At 39.0% G+C, this 15,362-nt stretch overlaps 1 protein-coding gene across 1 annotated transcript in view; it reads left to right on the forward strand.

Annotated features, from left to right (window-relative positions):
• Positions 1–766: 766 nt before the first annotated feature.
• Positions 767–15,362, forward strand: part of kif1ab (kinesin family member 1Ab) — a 31,785-nt gene continuing 17,189 nt past the window's right edge. The window contains 21 exon segments of the mRNA XM_042497505.1: positions 767–839; positions 2,075–2,253; positions 6,126–6,199; positions 6,386–6,565; positions 6,728–6,796; positions 7,197–7,375; positions 8,065–8,176; positions 8,525–8,602; positions 8,743–8,808; positions 8,906–8,923; positions 9,032–9,110; positions 9,202–9,280; positions 10,657–10,799; positions 10,999–11,037; positions 13,226–13,425; positions 13,624–13,703; positions 14,318–14,393; positions 14,484–14,563; positions 14,672–14,778; positions 14,915–14,998; positions 15,167–15,347. Coding sequence (XP_042353439.1) covers positions 2,148–2,253; positions 6,126–6,199; positions 6,386–6,565; positions 6,728–6,796; positions 7,197–7,375; positions 8,065–8,176; positions 8,525–8,602; positions 8,743–8,808; positions 8,906–8,923; positions 9,032–9,110; positions 9,202–9,280; positions 10,657–10,799; positions 10,999–11,037; positions 13,226–13,425; positions 13,624–13,703; positions 14,318–14,393; positions 14,484–14,563; positions 14,672–14,778; positions 14,915–14,998; positions 15,167–15,347 — 2,030 coding nt within the window. The 5' untranslated portion in view covers positions 767–839; positions 2,075–2,147.

The raw sequence follows: 15,362 nt of genomic DNA on the forward strand, positions 1-15,362 counted from the left end.
TCCAAATTACAGCAAAACATAAATCGTGATGCTTTTTTGAGCCAATATTACACAGTAAACCTCACTTTCTACTATAGAATATTGTAATAATTTCAGTTATTCATTAATACTGTTGAAGTCATTCATGGTAGTGACTGTAAAATAACAGCAGGATGTTGGCAAATACAGCTGCTGGTAGTTTACTGTAATTAAAAAAAGTTACAATGTAGGCAAGACCCAACATTTTGCTATTTTTGTATTTTTAATATGATAAGATGCAAAAATAAAGTGAATCTCAATATTTGTCTCTCTCAGGTTTATTATGGTCCATCGTAAGGCCTTTCCTTCCTCCTCCTCCTCCTCCTCCTCCTCATCCTCCTCTGTGTCTCTGTGCTGCATCGCTCTGCCTCATAGCTGCCTGATGATGATGATGATACTGCTGATGTCATCACCGCCTCCCAGCATCCATAGCACAGCAGCACCGCCATTTTCCCTGGTTTCAGACCGACTGACGGACAGACTGACAGCGGGCCGCTGGAGCATCCCGCACCCATCCTCCTGTTTATCCATCCGGCTGTCGCTCCTCCCTCCTCCTGTCTGTGATTGACGCACCGCTGCGTTCAACACTTCAGCCCACCCAGCGCCGCCGCCGCTGCTGCTGCTGAAGCTGAGGCTGACTCTCCCTCCCCGGCGGATTCTCCATGTATGGATGCGCCAAGGAAAAGGATGCTGTAGGCTGACCAAAGAGGAAAAATACTGTCTGCTGAGGAGATTCAAGAAAGACGCACCGGAGGATCCGGGCGCTGTTTTGGATGGGCAGAGGATTCACTCTCTGCGGTCGTCGTCTCTGAGTTGCTGAGGTAAGATACGGCTCGTTGGAGATGTTTTTCACCGCACAGCGTCGGAACAGATGGGTGTCACGCCTTGGCGAGGACTATCGTGTGTTTGTTGGTCATTTTAAGGCCTTTTTCTTTTTTGTAAATGTGAGGCGGTAAATAACGACGCTGCGTCAGGAGGGTTGATTTTTGATTCAGCCGCTGTCAACAATTGTCTAAAAAAATACAGCCAAATCCATCTTTGAATAAACGACAGCCCAAAATCAATTAGATAAACATCTGATCTAATACAAGCTGTTAATGTCATTTAGGATCTACGGATGTGCGCTGACCTCCTTTCTGACGCAGCGTTTGATGGTTTGGTGTTTGTGCCGTTTCTGTTTACGCGGCCTGTCTTTGAGGTGCGGCAGGCAAGGCAAGATGGAGGAGACAATATTTACATGGCTTATGAATCTTTACCCTAAAATGTCTCCTTAGGTGTACAGAGAATGCGTGTCATCCTCTTATTTATCCACATATAATGGCCTATTGTGATAATGTTGTGGAGGAATTGTGTTTTTCATCGATTGAGGCGGAGAGAAGATGGATGTGCGCGACGCTGCTTTGAAGCAATTATACCGTTAAAAGAAACCCCTAAATTATCTAGTGTATCTAAAGGAGAAATCTACAAGCCACTTTTTAAGGGTTTTAATGACAAGCATCAGTCTTAAGGGGTTGATAATTGTAAATATTTTGTGGAAAAACACCGCAGCCAATTCTAGACATTGAGGAATGTGTGTTATTATCTTTGAGGAGAAGCAGATTTAGTTTCATCACAAGGCCTCCAGCCGTAATGGATGAGGCCAGGGGATGATGCCCGAAGAATAAGCAGCCATTTTACTGTAGAATAGCAGGGATGCTGATGATCCTTCTGTGAAATAATTTACCAGCCTTTATTCAGCATGTTTTAAGAGCTGTGTGTCTCAGATCGACTGATTCAGGGCCTGAAAATGGAGAATGTGTCTCAGTCTGAGCTGTTAGGTTTGGCTAACAAGGCCTTGTCCTCAATATTTAATTATGACAACAAGAGGCATCGCTGATTCAGTTTATCATTTTAAATTATTTTCTCTATCTATCTACGCTCCCCCCCCATCTTAAAGTTACAAAGAAATGCATAAAATGCCAAATAGAAGAATCAAAGATAGAGCCCAGTTTGTTCTGCATCTTATGTATCTCTGCTTGCATTGGTATTAAATCCCTCTCGCCGTCTACCCGTGCAGGTGCCAGGTGTGCGTGTCTGTGTAGCCGCACAGATCTTCAGCTCTCCTGCTCACTCACACACCCTCCTGCAACATGGCGGCGGCTTCAGTGAAGGTGGCGGTGAGGGTCCGACCCTTCAACTCCAGAGAGATGTCGAAGGACAGCAAGTGCATCATTCAGATGTCAGGGAACACCACGAGTGAGTACAAATTCAAGTCATTTCTTTTACTGTATTTGGAGTTTAAAGTCATTAAATCTGATGAATGTGGACTTCAGTGTTTACATGGTGATGAGAGATGCAGTAATGTGGATGGTTCTGCGCATTATATGGCTGACATGCGTTATTTAAACTGTATTTGGAGCAAAATAAGTGAAGTTGAAACCAACTTTGCCTCGTGAAATTCAAATGAATATATATTTCTATTTTGGTTAAAGCTGCCATGGTTTTAAATGTTATCCGTTTTGTTACTTCACTTGGATGTTTGAGCTTCACGGTGCAGAATGACGTCTGTGCAGAGTTTGACTCCAGAAGGCTGAAAGTTTCTCTGTGCTCATCTGAAATCTGAGTTCAACACGTGTTGGGACGTTAATGTTTCTTTTCATTATCAATTTAATCTGCTGATCAATTTGTTGATTTATCAATTGGTCTTTTAAATGTCACTATGGACTGGATTTTCTGACGTCACAACTAGTTTGCAAGCAAATTGAGGTTCAATATGCAACTAAGACATTTTTCATGTTGAAAACTGAAGCCTTTCGGTGCACACATACACTGAGAATGGACTATACAGTGAAGTGAGAGACATGTGTCCAATGACTAAAGGGCGAATAGAACATTTAGAGAATATCCAAAATTGAGGGCCATAGCCAGTCTTACATCACAGTTTTGTTATAGTATCAATAATTGCCCAGCTTTAAAGCAGATCTGCCTTTTCTAAAAATCTCTAAAATAAGAACATATCAGAGGCATTAGAGGGACGAAAGCCACACATATGCATTAACCTTCATTTTAACTTTAATATTTCTGCAAACTAAACATCATAATAAGACAAGGATACCACAAAAAATCTACACATAGGAGCGTAAAGGAAAAATTGTATTGATATGCACACATCAAGAAACATGATATAATACATAGAGTTTGTAATCTATAAAACACCGCAGTGATGTGTTCCTTCCTTGTTTTGCAACATTGTCGTCACTGTTTCTATGATATTGCTTTTTGTCCTTACACCCAGTAAAGGAGTGTAAAAAGAAAATTAACCCTTTGAAACCTGAGCAAATTGGCTTGATTTCTTTCAAAAATGAAAAGTAGGCGATGAGCAACCTACAAGAAGAAATTAACCCAAAAATAGCAAGAAATTAGTGCGATGAAAAGTAGTGCACAAAGTGCTTGAAAATAATAATTGCGTAACATAATTTTAAATATATATAATTATAATAATTGTAAATATTGTTTTACATGATAGAGCATGTTTTAAAAAATAGTAGTATTCTAGACTGGGCTTTAGTCAGGTCATTTTCCAGTCTGCTAAGCTGAATCACAGCATGTTCATATAAATAAATGACACAATCTGATATCGCAGTTTTAAGGTCATGCATCTTTTAAAGTCCTGGCTTTAGAGCCAAAGAAGTGCAGCAACGTTCTGCTGCTGTTTTGATCAAATTCCTGCGACCTAAATTGAACTGAGTTTAGCGTTTGACCTCAGTTATTTGTTTCATGTGCAGCTTTGGCCTGCAGCAACAAGCGAGTGGGCAGGGAGGCACGCAGCATCGTGGCAGCCAGAGAAGGAAACAAAAGCTTCAGTCAGGCCTGAAGCCTGTCAGTGTGTGTAGGATGTAGCAACCATCGCAGCTCTCATCATACGAGCGACCAAAAAGACCTCCTTGTTCTGGTCGAGCCCAGACGTGGGGTCAGCTGATGCAACTCTGTGTTGTGTGTGTATGTGTGTGTGTTTGCGTATGTGAGAAAGAGAAAGGGCGAGTGTTTTGTACTCGTCTGTGTTTGAATTGACCTCATTAGAACCAAAAATGTAAACTTGTATTATTCCAACTCAATAACTTCACTTACTCTTAAAATTAATGCTTGCAGTTTCCAACACCGGTCGGCTTTTCATGTATTTATTTACTTATGAGCATTTTTTAAGTTAAAAAACCAAAATCAATATCATAAAACAAATGATTAACAGGCTATACGTGTGTGTGTGTGTGTGTGTGTGTGTGTCAATAACGACAGAGACAAAGAAGAAAAAATAGAAATAAATACATATCCATAATAATAAACCATTTTGGACAGTTCATAAATCATTCTCAGTTCACAAATCATTTGAAATTCATAGGTTGATAAGTAGTGATTTCCTGTTTTAGGATTACTGAGTTAGCAGGCGAGACGAATAGAGAAGAAAAAAAAAAGAAAAGTTCTATATGTTATTTATTTAACTGGTCCTCTTCTGTTTTTCCTCAGAAGAATAGGCAGGTTTAGCTTTGGGATGGATGGATGGATGGATGGATGGTCACTCTCTGGCCGTGTGCGCCTCTCAGCAGCATATAAATGTGCTGCTGTATTGAACTCGTCCACAGGGGGCGATACAGAGGTTCAGTTTCCAGCCGAGAGAGCATCTGCTCCCTCTCAGCTCTTGCTTGGTATTCCAGTGCACCGCACTCCTCCCTTCTTCAAAAAGGATGAGTGGTGCATTTTAAACTGCTGCTTTTGATGCTAACTGTAACATAATGAGTTTTCTCTGAACTGTATTTGTCATTTCTCACTCCTAAGTTAAGAGAGAAATTATTTAAGTATTTCAAAGCCACATCATTCTGTGAGAATTTCAAATCATAATGTTGAAACAGGTTACTAATTGACAAACAGCAGTCCCTGCTTTCATTTCAACAATATGATGATGCTGTTTTTTGCTGCTACTTGAAGGCTGAAAGTAGAGAGATGACACGGAAGTGGGGAAATGAGAGAGGGAATGACATGCAACAAATATCTCAGCTTTTGAATCATATCATTGACATTGTGATCACAGTTTAGCCAAAATCTATGAAGTCAACCAGGCTGGTCCCTCTGTCTACATGTTTTGGTGTCTCAGGTTCAATTATTTCACTTAGAAATAAGCACATAAAAGAGAGATACAGTCTCTTCATAAATTTGATGCATTCCTGCAAGCTGTGCAGTGATTACAATGTCAAATGTCTTTATATAAAGTCTGTGGTATCAACAAATAGCACGGGCATGTAGCACAAATTGACATTGTACCGGTTAATATTGTTAGCTATATTTGGTATTTTGTTGTCCATTGTGTAATGAATGATTGAAATTACATGTTAATTTGCTCGCAGGTTGTGTTGTTGATTGGAAATATTTGCTTTTGTTGCATGTTTAAATGTTTTGTGAGCATTGGAGCATTTTGCAAACAAAATGTCATTTTGGACAGCGATTGTCAGTTTAGGTCTTTGTGTTAATGATTTAGAAAAAAAAAAAAACTTGTTCTATACTAATTTTTTTAAACTTATTTTTTACTTATTTTCTTTTCCATCACAACTATCACACTGACGACATGGTGTGTGTAGACACTGAATGCAGATTTCATATTAGAGGCTTCTGCTCACAGTATTCTCAGTCTTGTTACCAGTGAAAAAACATTGTAACAACATTTTCTTTTTTCCAGACAACAGAATGTGATTTTGTATTGTGTCAGTAGTTTGAGGAACACAATACATTTCAGAGCATGTACTGTTTTGCAAATGGAAACACAGTTTTGATGTTTTTGTTATCTGTTCTGAAAACTGTGCTTCTTTTTGTAACAATGCATCAAAACAATGAAGAAAAACTGTCTATATTCAAGATGAAAAGACACAGCTGGATTGAAGTGATCATGATGGAAATGCACAAAGAGAGACAGAGAAAAGGTGTTGCATTGAGATGTAGATTCAAAATCTCTATGAATTTAAATGTTTTCGCAGTTTGCACCCTGCAGCTTTTCAAAGACTGACAGTAGATAGACTGAAATGAAGAATATGCCGTTTGTTAGTGACTTCATTTCTGATGCTCCTGTTTTGTTTTTATTTTAGCGATCCTGAACCCTAAACAGCCGAAAGAAAACAAGAGTTTCAACTTTGACTTTTCCTACTGGTCACACACCACTGTGAGTATCACTGCATCACTCAGCATTAAATACATGAATGATCTGTCAGATAAGGAAATTACTAATCTTCTGTAGAACAAGTCACTAAAAAATGATAAAAATGTGTATTTTTGGTGAGAAAATTAATAACTTGCCATCTCTTATCTATGTTTCTTTATTTCTGCTCCACTTCCTCTCTTTCTACAGCCCGAGGACATCAACTATGCGTCCCAGATACAGGTGTACAAGGACATCGGGGAAGAGATGCTGCTCCATGCCTTTGAAGGCTACAATGTGTGCATATTTGCATACGGCCAGACAGGAGCAGGAAAAAGTTACACCATGATGGGACGACAGGAGAAGGACCAGCAGGGAATCATACCTCTGGTAATGCAGACTACACACAGAATACAGTTCTGACCAGCAATGAGCATAAAATACAACTTTGTTTAGTCTTTTTGATATTTAAAAAGTATATTTCCAAGATGCAAATTTGCTCAAAACAATGACAACAATGCTCTGTTTTCTTCTGGTTTTTGTTTTTTTCAGCTTTGTGAGGATCTTTTCACCAAAATCAATGACAGCAATAACGACAACAGCATGTCTTACTCTGTGGAGGTGAGTGATGTCAGACTCTACGAAACTTTTCATGTTCGCCATTTTTCATATTTAGAGGCTTTTTTATGTTAAGTGTCTCACAGGGGTGGGCAATATGGCCAAAATCTTTCATCACAGTATATATAATTTCATATCATGGTAACGGTATATATCACAATACAGTAATTGTTCTGTAAATTCAGTTAAGGAAGAGTTTAAAATAACCATTTTGTACTTCATCACATTTGATTATTTTATTTTGTTATTTGGAACTTTCACATAAACAAAAAACAACAACAACAGCAACTGCCTCCACACAAAACAACAACTGCGTAAAAAAACCGAGAATAAAACAGTAAAACTAAATTCACTTCCACTTCACTACACGACCCGCTTTCAAAAAACTGTCTGCCTCTTCTAGGTGAGTTACATGGAGATCTACTGTGAGCGTGTGCGTGACCTGCTCAATCCCAAGAACAAAGGAAACCTGCGTGTCAGAGAGCACCCTCTGATGGGACCATACGTTGAAGACTTGTCCAAACTGGCCGTCACCTCGTACAACGATATCCAGGACCTGATGGACTCTGGTAACAAGGCCAGGTAACAGAGCAGGACTGTGTTACGATGACCTCGTCAATGACGTGGAAAAAATCCAATCACACCAAAATTAAATTCATGGAAAACAACAATAGAGCATTTTCTTTACAAGAAAATTACTTTAATTAGGGACCCAAATTTAAGAAATGGTACAAATTATATCCTAACAGCAATGTACACAAAAGTACATACTGTTTTAGATAAGTATGAACTATTCTCCACCCCTTCACCCAGCCATGCACACACACACACACACACACACACACACACACATTCTCACACTTTTTTATTTTATAGTCGTCATTGTTGTTGTTTTTGTTATTATTAATAATGAAGATAAGGGTGATAACAATTTTTGTATTTTTGTTCTTTATGCTTTCTTTATTCTTGTATGTGTATGGTTACTTTCCTTTATGTATGATGCCTTAATTTACACAATATGCATGCAAATATGCCATGGACTTTAAATAATGATATGCACAAATTATTCATAGGATTCTGAAAAAAACCCATCGCAATAAAGTATATTAAATAAAGAATTACAGGTATCGACCTGAGAAAACTGCATGTGATGATGGATGGAGAAGATACCCAGATCGGAGATTTGGATGAATAAAACAGTGGCAAGAACAAATGATGAATTGAGCAGATAATGTGTGCATCAGTAATATGTATTTGTTTTCTTTTTTCAGGACTGTGGCTGCTACCAATATGAACGAGACCAGCAGCCGCTCCCACGCTGTCTTCAACATCATCTTCACACAAAAGAAGCACGACATGGACACGGAGAACACATCAGAAAAGGTTAAAGCTCACTCTCTTCCCTTAGAAATCACCTCAGGACATGATGTTTTTATGTTTTACAGACTAACAAATCAGTAAGAGGGACAGTTTTTTATTCTTGTTCTTCCAAAGCAGCCTTAGAGGACGTGCTACGAGGCAGACATGATTTTATCACCTTTTATGACCTGAGTGGAGGCCGTCTGCAGTGCAGTTATCTGATGAATGTGTTGTATTGATTGATGACCCCATGTAACATTTTACTGTCTGTTCTCTCGGTGCAGTTTCAGGTGAAATGTGTTAGCTGAGGTGAATGTTTGATCTTTTTTTATACAGAGCATCTCATTTTGAAAATATCTTGTGTCATTTTAGGTCAGCAAGATCAGCCTGGTGGACTTGGCTGGCAGCGAGAGAGCCGACTCGACCGGAGCTAAAGGCACCAGACTGAAGGTGAGAGGAGGACGCTGTCTTCTGCATACAAGAGGAGGAGATAGGAACAATTTAATAATGATTGTTTGAACGGTATATTTTAAATTTAAAATGCATTAATAAATGACCAAATACTTAACAAGGTTGACTTTTATTTGCAGGAAGGAGCAAACATTAATAAATCTCTTACCACTCTGGGAAAAGTTATATCTGCTCTGGCTGAACTGGTATGTTGTTTTTTTTAACACATCAAAAATGAATTAAAAATTAAATATTTTATGTTGTCCACCTAACAAATGCTGGTATTTCTTCTCTAACTATCAGGACTCAGTGCCAAACAAGGTCAGTAATGCTGACACATTTGCAAGCAACAAATTAAATCTATACTGTATTTTTTAAAATGTTTTTCTGACTTGATCAGCGAATAAATTGTGTTTATTTTGTGCACAGAACAAGAAAAAGAAGAAGGTGGAGAGTTTCATTCCCTACAGAGATTCAGTTCTGACTTGGCTACTGAGGGAGAACTTGGGTAAATACACATAATAATAAACTTAAGCTTTTACCATAATAAAATATAAGTCCTCTGTCAGTTTATGTATTGTCTTACTTTCTTCTTTTAGGAGGAAACTCTCGTACAGCCATGGTGGCCGCCCTCAGCCCTGCTGACATTAACTACGATGAGACACTCAGCACCCTCCGGTGAGAAAAACTACTACTTCTCTTCTTAAAGATTTTAAAATCAACTTTTTTTTAATGTCACACTTACATGTTCAACCTGAAGAGTATTGATTTGATTCTAGGTCAGTGGTCCTCAAACTTCTAATGTACCATCTCTGAAAATATAAGGCTCCTCAAGTACCACCACTAAGAACAAGGTTAACCCTTTGAACACTGAGCAAATTGATCTGATTTCTTTCAAAAACATGGGGACAAGGCAATGAGCAACTCAACAACACATTCCAAAAAAAAAAAAAACAGTGAGGATTAGTAAAAAGTTACAAAGAAATTACCTGAAATGAGAAAAAATAAATAAATTAATTAAAAAGAAAAATATTGGGCTGCCCAATAGCTCAGTTGGTAGAGCGGGTTCCCCAATGACAGAGGCAGTGTCCCTGCTGCAGTGGCCGCGGGTGCGATTACAACCTTGGCCTTTTGCTGCATGTAACTCCTAAACAAAAAACCCCTCAACAAACAAAAAATAACTGGAGCTTACAATAATGAAGGAAATTACATAAAGAAGGTATAAAAAAAATAAGAACTGTCTAAAATAATTTAAAATATATAATTATGTTAATAAAATCTTATCTAATTTCAGTAATTTTTCACCAGCTTTAAAAAAAAATGCAATGTCTTGAAATTTGCGGGAGATTTCTCATCAAACTTAAATATTTGCGAAAAGTGTCCGAACGCACCACAAGAAAAGTGATGTAGATCCAGGTTTTAAAGAGTTAAACCATTTATATTACTTCTGCTTACTATCTTTCCCTCACAGTTTTGCTTGTAACTAATCATGGACATATACACCCACTATGTTCATGTACGTAGCTACGTAGCAGACTGATATATATTTTTAAAAAATTACAGGAAAGGCAAAACTTATCTTAAATTACATTCCACAGTTGTCATAGTTTAAATGTTTTATTCAAAATGTAGTGGCATTTTGATAGCATTATAAATATATATGTAAAACAGTTTATTTTAAAAAATATATTTTTGGTGATTCCCCTGCGTACCACTAGAGGGAGCTCGTGTACCATCTGTGGTTCACGTATCATAGTTTGAGAGCAAGTGTTTTGCTGCATGCATTTCCATATTGCAGAGTAGCTTGGCAGTGTTGCACTGTTTGTGTAACCTTATAAATGCCTGCTGACCTTTTCACACTTTGCAATGTTAGTGAAGCACCTTAACAAACGCATGCACCATCACTTCTGTAGCAACAGAAATTACAGTAGCATCCCTCTCATTTTAGGCTCATATTGTCATTAGCAGGTCGTTATAATTCAGTATGCAGAGCCTTAGGAATCGTGCTTTGCAAATTAATGGCTTCTTGACCCTGATAACCTTCGTCCCTCCAGGTATGCTGATCGAGCCAAACAGATTCGCTGTAACGCCGTGATCAATGAGGACCCCAACAACCGTCTGGTGCGTGAGCTGAAGGAGGAGGTGGCTCGCCTCAAAGACCTGCTGTACGCACAGGGTCTGGGAGACATCATAGAGAGTGAGTGTCGCAGAGAAACATGACTTACAGAAAATGCACTTATGCAGGCACACACACACACACACAAACACACACACCTGCCTGAATTCAGACCCTTTGTGCAGTTGTTTTCAGACTGTACATGTAACAGAGGATGGCAATTAAATCTGGAGTGTGGGTGTCTCTCACACTCAGTCTCTTCTCTCCTCTGTCCTATCAGCGTATCGTGGCACCGGCCCCGTCATCGCTGGTTTGAAATGTGTGTATTACTCTTGCAAGCCTGCGCTTTGCAACTAATAGAAATGAATCCCAAGCCAGCCTTCCTCCTCCTCCACACCAGAGACCAAACTAACAATCCCGAGACTGACATGAATTAAAGATATTCTTACCCGACATGATTATTTAGAGCAATCCATAGATAATCAGTGGTTGCTGTATTATTGAGTTACTGTTTTCTCAGGAATTCTGTAAAATGGCCTCCTTTTTTATTTCCATTCATTCTGGTTTTCATGGTAATGTGGGATTTTCTCTCTTGTTTAATCTGAAATGTCCAGCCTTGTCATACTTTCATTTTTATAACACAATTTTAAATTGGCTGAGATTTTCTATTTCACTTCGAAGCTTTGCATTATGATTCGGCCCAGAGGAAAGTAAAATTCAAAATAAGATATCTTCTTTGTCCAGCCTATTTCTCCTAGACACAACTGAGCTCAATTTCACATACAATATACATTAACCCTTTAAAACCTGAGAAAATTGGTTTGATTTCTTTCAGAAACATGGTGAAGAAGGCAACCAGCAACTTAGCAAGACATGGCCCAAAATTTAGCAAACAGTTTGTTAAAAAGATACAGATACACATCAGCTGAAAATAAGCAATAAAATAATATTTTTTTTTTTAATTAAAAATATTAAATGACCTAGATGAAGTGATAAAAAAGTATTTATTTTATATATTTTATTATATTTTTTTCTGCAACATAATTTTAAATATAAAATTATTATAAATATAGTTTTTGGGACATTTTCCCTGTTTTTAGATATTTTTAAAAAACAACCCTCCCCTTTTTAAAAACTATTTTTAGGTAATATTCTTGTCATATTTTACTGATTTCTTGCAATTTGTGTTACATTTCTTACCCAGTCAGCCATTGAGTTTTTCCCCCATATTTTAGAGAAAAAACAAACCAATCTGCTCAGGTTTCACTAGGTCAAAAAGCTTGTGAAAGGTGTCTGAATGCGACACAAAAAAACTAATATCGATCCAGGTTTCAAAGGGTTAACAATATAAGATATTGACCGTTTTCTAAGTCATCTGAAATTCAGCCTCTGAGAAATAGCCTTCCTCTTGTCTCAGGTCGAATTCAAAATCTTAAGATGCTCTTTCTTTCACTACACTTTTTTTGTCTGAAATAATGAGCTCTTGAGATATCAGTAAGATCCAAAAGAAAACTTGATTGGCTTTTAAATTGGCCTGAACAACTTCATAATTCTCTCCCAAGGATCAAATTCCAGCTTCGAATCAGTGTATTCTCAGAGCTGTCTCACTTCTGAGAAGCCCATGAGCACAGCAAAAGAACTCCTGCTGATTTATTCTTTTGTGCCTTATTTCTCCCAAAGGGGGCATTTAGGAGAAACAGATCAGAATTTAGTTTTCTCCTGATAAGAAGCTGATTTATTTCAGAGAAGACAAAGAAAAGCAGCAACATTTTCCTCTGGGTGTAGCTGTTCATCAAGAATCTGAATTGTCTGACTTTGATTTTGTGAAAAAAAAAAAAAGGAAAGAAGACAGTTGAGGCCAGCTTTGGCATCACACATGCTGTCTGATGCATTTTGTTTTTACGAGACCTGTGATCATGGAAGAAAGGATTGACCAAAAGGACGCCATTTTAAATTGCTGAGGAACTCCTTTCTTTGGTTCTCTGTGTGTGGAGCTAATTGACGCTGTGAGTCAGGTGCTCAGAGGCCTGCATCCCTACCAAAGGCTTTGCCAAACCCTTTGAAAAACATTCGGACATGCAAATCATGACAAAAAAAGAAGAAGAAAAAAGCATTGTAGAGATGAATATCTTTTTGCTTGCGAGCTTGTTGAACGTCTCTTCAGTGTTGGAGAAAAAAGAGATGTGGTCTCTTTCAGTGTATTTGGCATTTTGTGCTCTATCAGTTTGAGTTGCTCTTCTCTCTCTGTCTGCGATGGCTTTGGTAAGCAAATGACCTCTGCTTCTCTGATCCATTATTTGAGCTTTCTCTTGTTTTTTTTTTGTACTCCTTCCCGTTGTTTCCCTATTTTTTTCTCCTTTTTATAATTTTCTCTGCGTGTTCCTCTCAATCCCTGATGTTTCTCCTTAATTACCCGGCGTCTGCTCCGTACTTCCGTCCATCTGTCCTTCTGTCCTTCCTTCCTTCCTTCCTTGCTTACTTCCATGCGACGCCTCTCTCTCTGGCAGACCTGTGCGATTACAAGAACTTTGTGAATAATCGCCAGGCTGTCAATCAAAGGGGTGATCTCTCCGCAGTGTCCAATGCCATGACAGGAATGAGTCCCTCCCCGTCGCTGTCGGCGCTGTCCAGCCGTGCAGGGTCCATCAGCAACCTCCATGACCGCATCTTCAGCCCAGCCAGCGAGGAAGCCATCGAGAGGCTCAAGGTAGGAGGGACAATGCTGAAGTTATTCAGAATGTGGAGTCAGGAAATAAGGGGGTTAGAGGACAGAAATAAAGTGAGCTGGGGTTAGAAAATCAAAGAAAAAGTAAATATGTTGCAAAAGGCTTTTAAAGAACTGATTGAGAGGTTATTAATTTAAATTTGTATGATTTTTACACGTCTGTCTTAATTTTGCCAACAGGAAACTGAGAAAATCATCGCAGAGCTCAATGAGACCTGGGAGGAAAAGCTGCGACGTACTGAAGCCATTCGTATGGAGAGGTTCGTCACACGTGATTCGTGGCTACATGATAGCGTTACTTATCGCAATTAATGTAGTTATAATGTTAAACAAAGTTATTGCTTTTTCTTCATATCTTGCAACCATACTGTTTGCTGGAGGTTTGATGCTTAAGTTGAATATGGACATAGAGAGCCTGAACGCTCTGAAGTGCATGGTGTTCAGTGATTGACGCAAGCACATTGAGGGCATGTGCAACTGCACTTTTGTTAGGCATATAATATATAAGGCATATAATCGGGTGCAAAGGGACAACAGGGCTGTAATCGGTTCTTTAATTGATTGTATGTATGATTCACTTCAACCACTGTCATTTCCCATGACCTTTAAAAGCCAGGTGTCCTTATTTTCTTCATTAATGATGTATATCTTACACATATGCAGCCCATACGCACGTCCCTGTACGCTTAACAAGCAGAGTGTACTTGCATTGTGAACCGCCCATATAGGCGCATCTTACTGTCTGAATAATGCGCTCTTTTAAAAGCAGGAAAATACTGCACAATTGTAGTTAGACCAGGTTTTTGTTCTTTGTTCAGTCAATGGCATAATCACTCTCAAAATAGCAATGAGCTTGCTTCTCTGCTTCCTGCAGAGAGGCCCTGCTGGCTGAGATGGGTGTTGCCATGAGGGAAGATGGAGGCACTGTGGGCGTCTTCTCCCCGAAAAAGGTAAGAACCGATCACTATTACGCAGTAGTTTGATACATAAACAGCATATGTCCAATCGCAAACACTACATTTGTCATGATTTCCCTTTAGACGCCTCATCTGGTGAATCTGAACGAAGACCCGCTGATGTCAGAGTGTCTGCTGTATTACATCAAAGACGGCATCACCAAGTATGTTTTTTCTTTTTTAAATATGTATTTTTCATTTTTGAGATTTAATCCACATACTGCACTGATTCTGTGAATTTGTCTCATATGGATTAATTTATCTTCCCTTAGGGTTGGCCGTGAAAATGCCAAAACTCGCCAAGACATTGTTCTCAGCGGCCATTTTATCAAAGATGAGCACTGCACATTTAGCAGCACTACGGGCCCTCAGGGAGAAGGTAAAGGCTGGCTGCTCTCTCTTAACAATTACAATTTCAAATAAATGTTGTAACATGTTGAAAACAGACATTGGTGTATATTGTATATGTGTGAAGTACTTTGTTGTGGTGCTTATAAGATTGTTTTTGTGAAAAGGATGCGTCATCCTGGAGCCGTGTGAGGGGGCTGAGACGTATGTCAACGGGAAGAGAGTGAGCTCTCCCATTGTTCTGCGATCTGGTGCGTGTGAAGCTTCATATTATTTTGTTTTAAAAAGGTGTAAAGCAAAGCAGCTGTAGCAAGAGAGTAGACAGAGAAATGTATCGGGAGGAAGTGATAAGTCACATTATTATTATGTGGGAACAAGTGTTTTGAAATCAGAATCATGTTTTTCTGTGCACCCTTTAGGGAACCGCATCATCATGGGAAAGAGCCACGTGTTTCGCTTCAATGACCCTGAGCAGGCTCGTTTGGAGCGAGAGAGGACGCCGTGTGCTGAGACGCCGGTGGAGCCCGTCGACTGGGCCTTCGCTCAGAGAGAGCTGCTGGAGAAACAGGGCATCGACATGAAGCAGGAGATGGAGCAGAGGTGTGTGGAAGACAC

Source organism: Plectropomus leopardus, chromosome 12 (assembly GCF_008729295.1).
Source record: "Plectropomus leopardus isolate mb chromosome 12, YSFRI_Pleo_2.0, whole genome shotgun sequence".
In the NCBI taxonomy this organism is placed as follows: Eukaryota; Metazoa; Chordata; class Actinopteri; order Perciformes; family Serranidae; genus Plectropomus; species Plectropomus leopardus.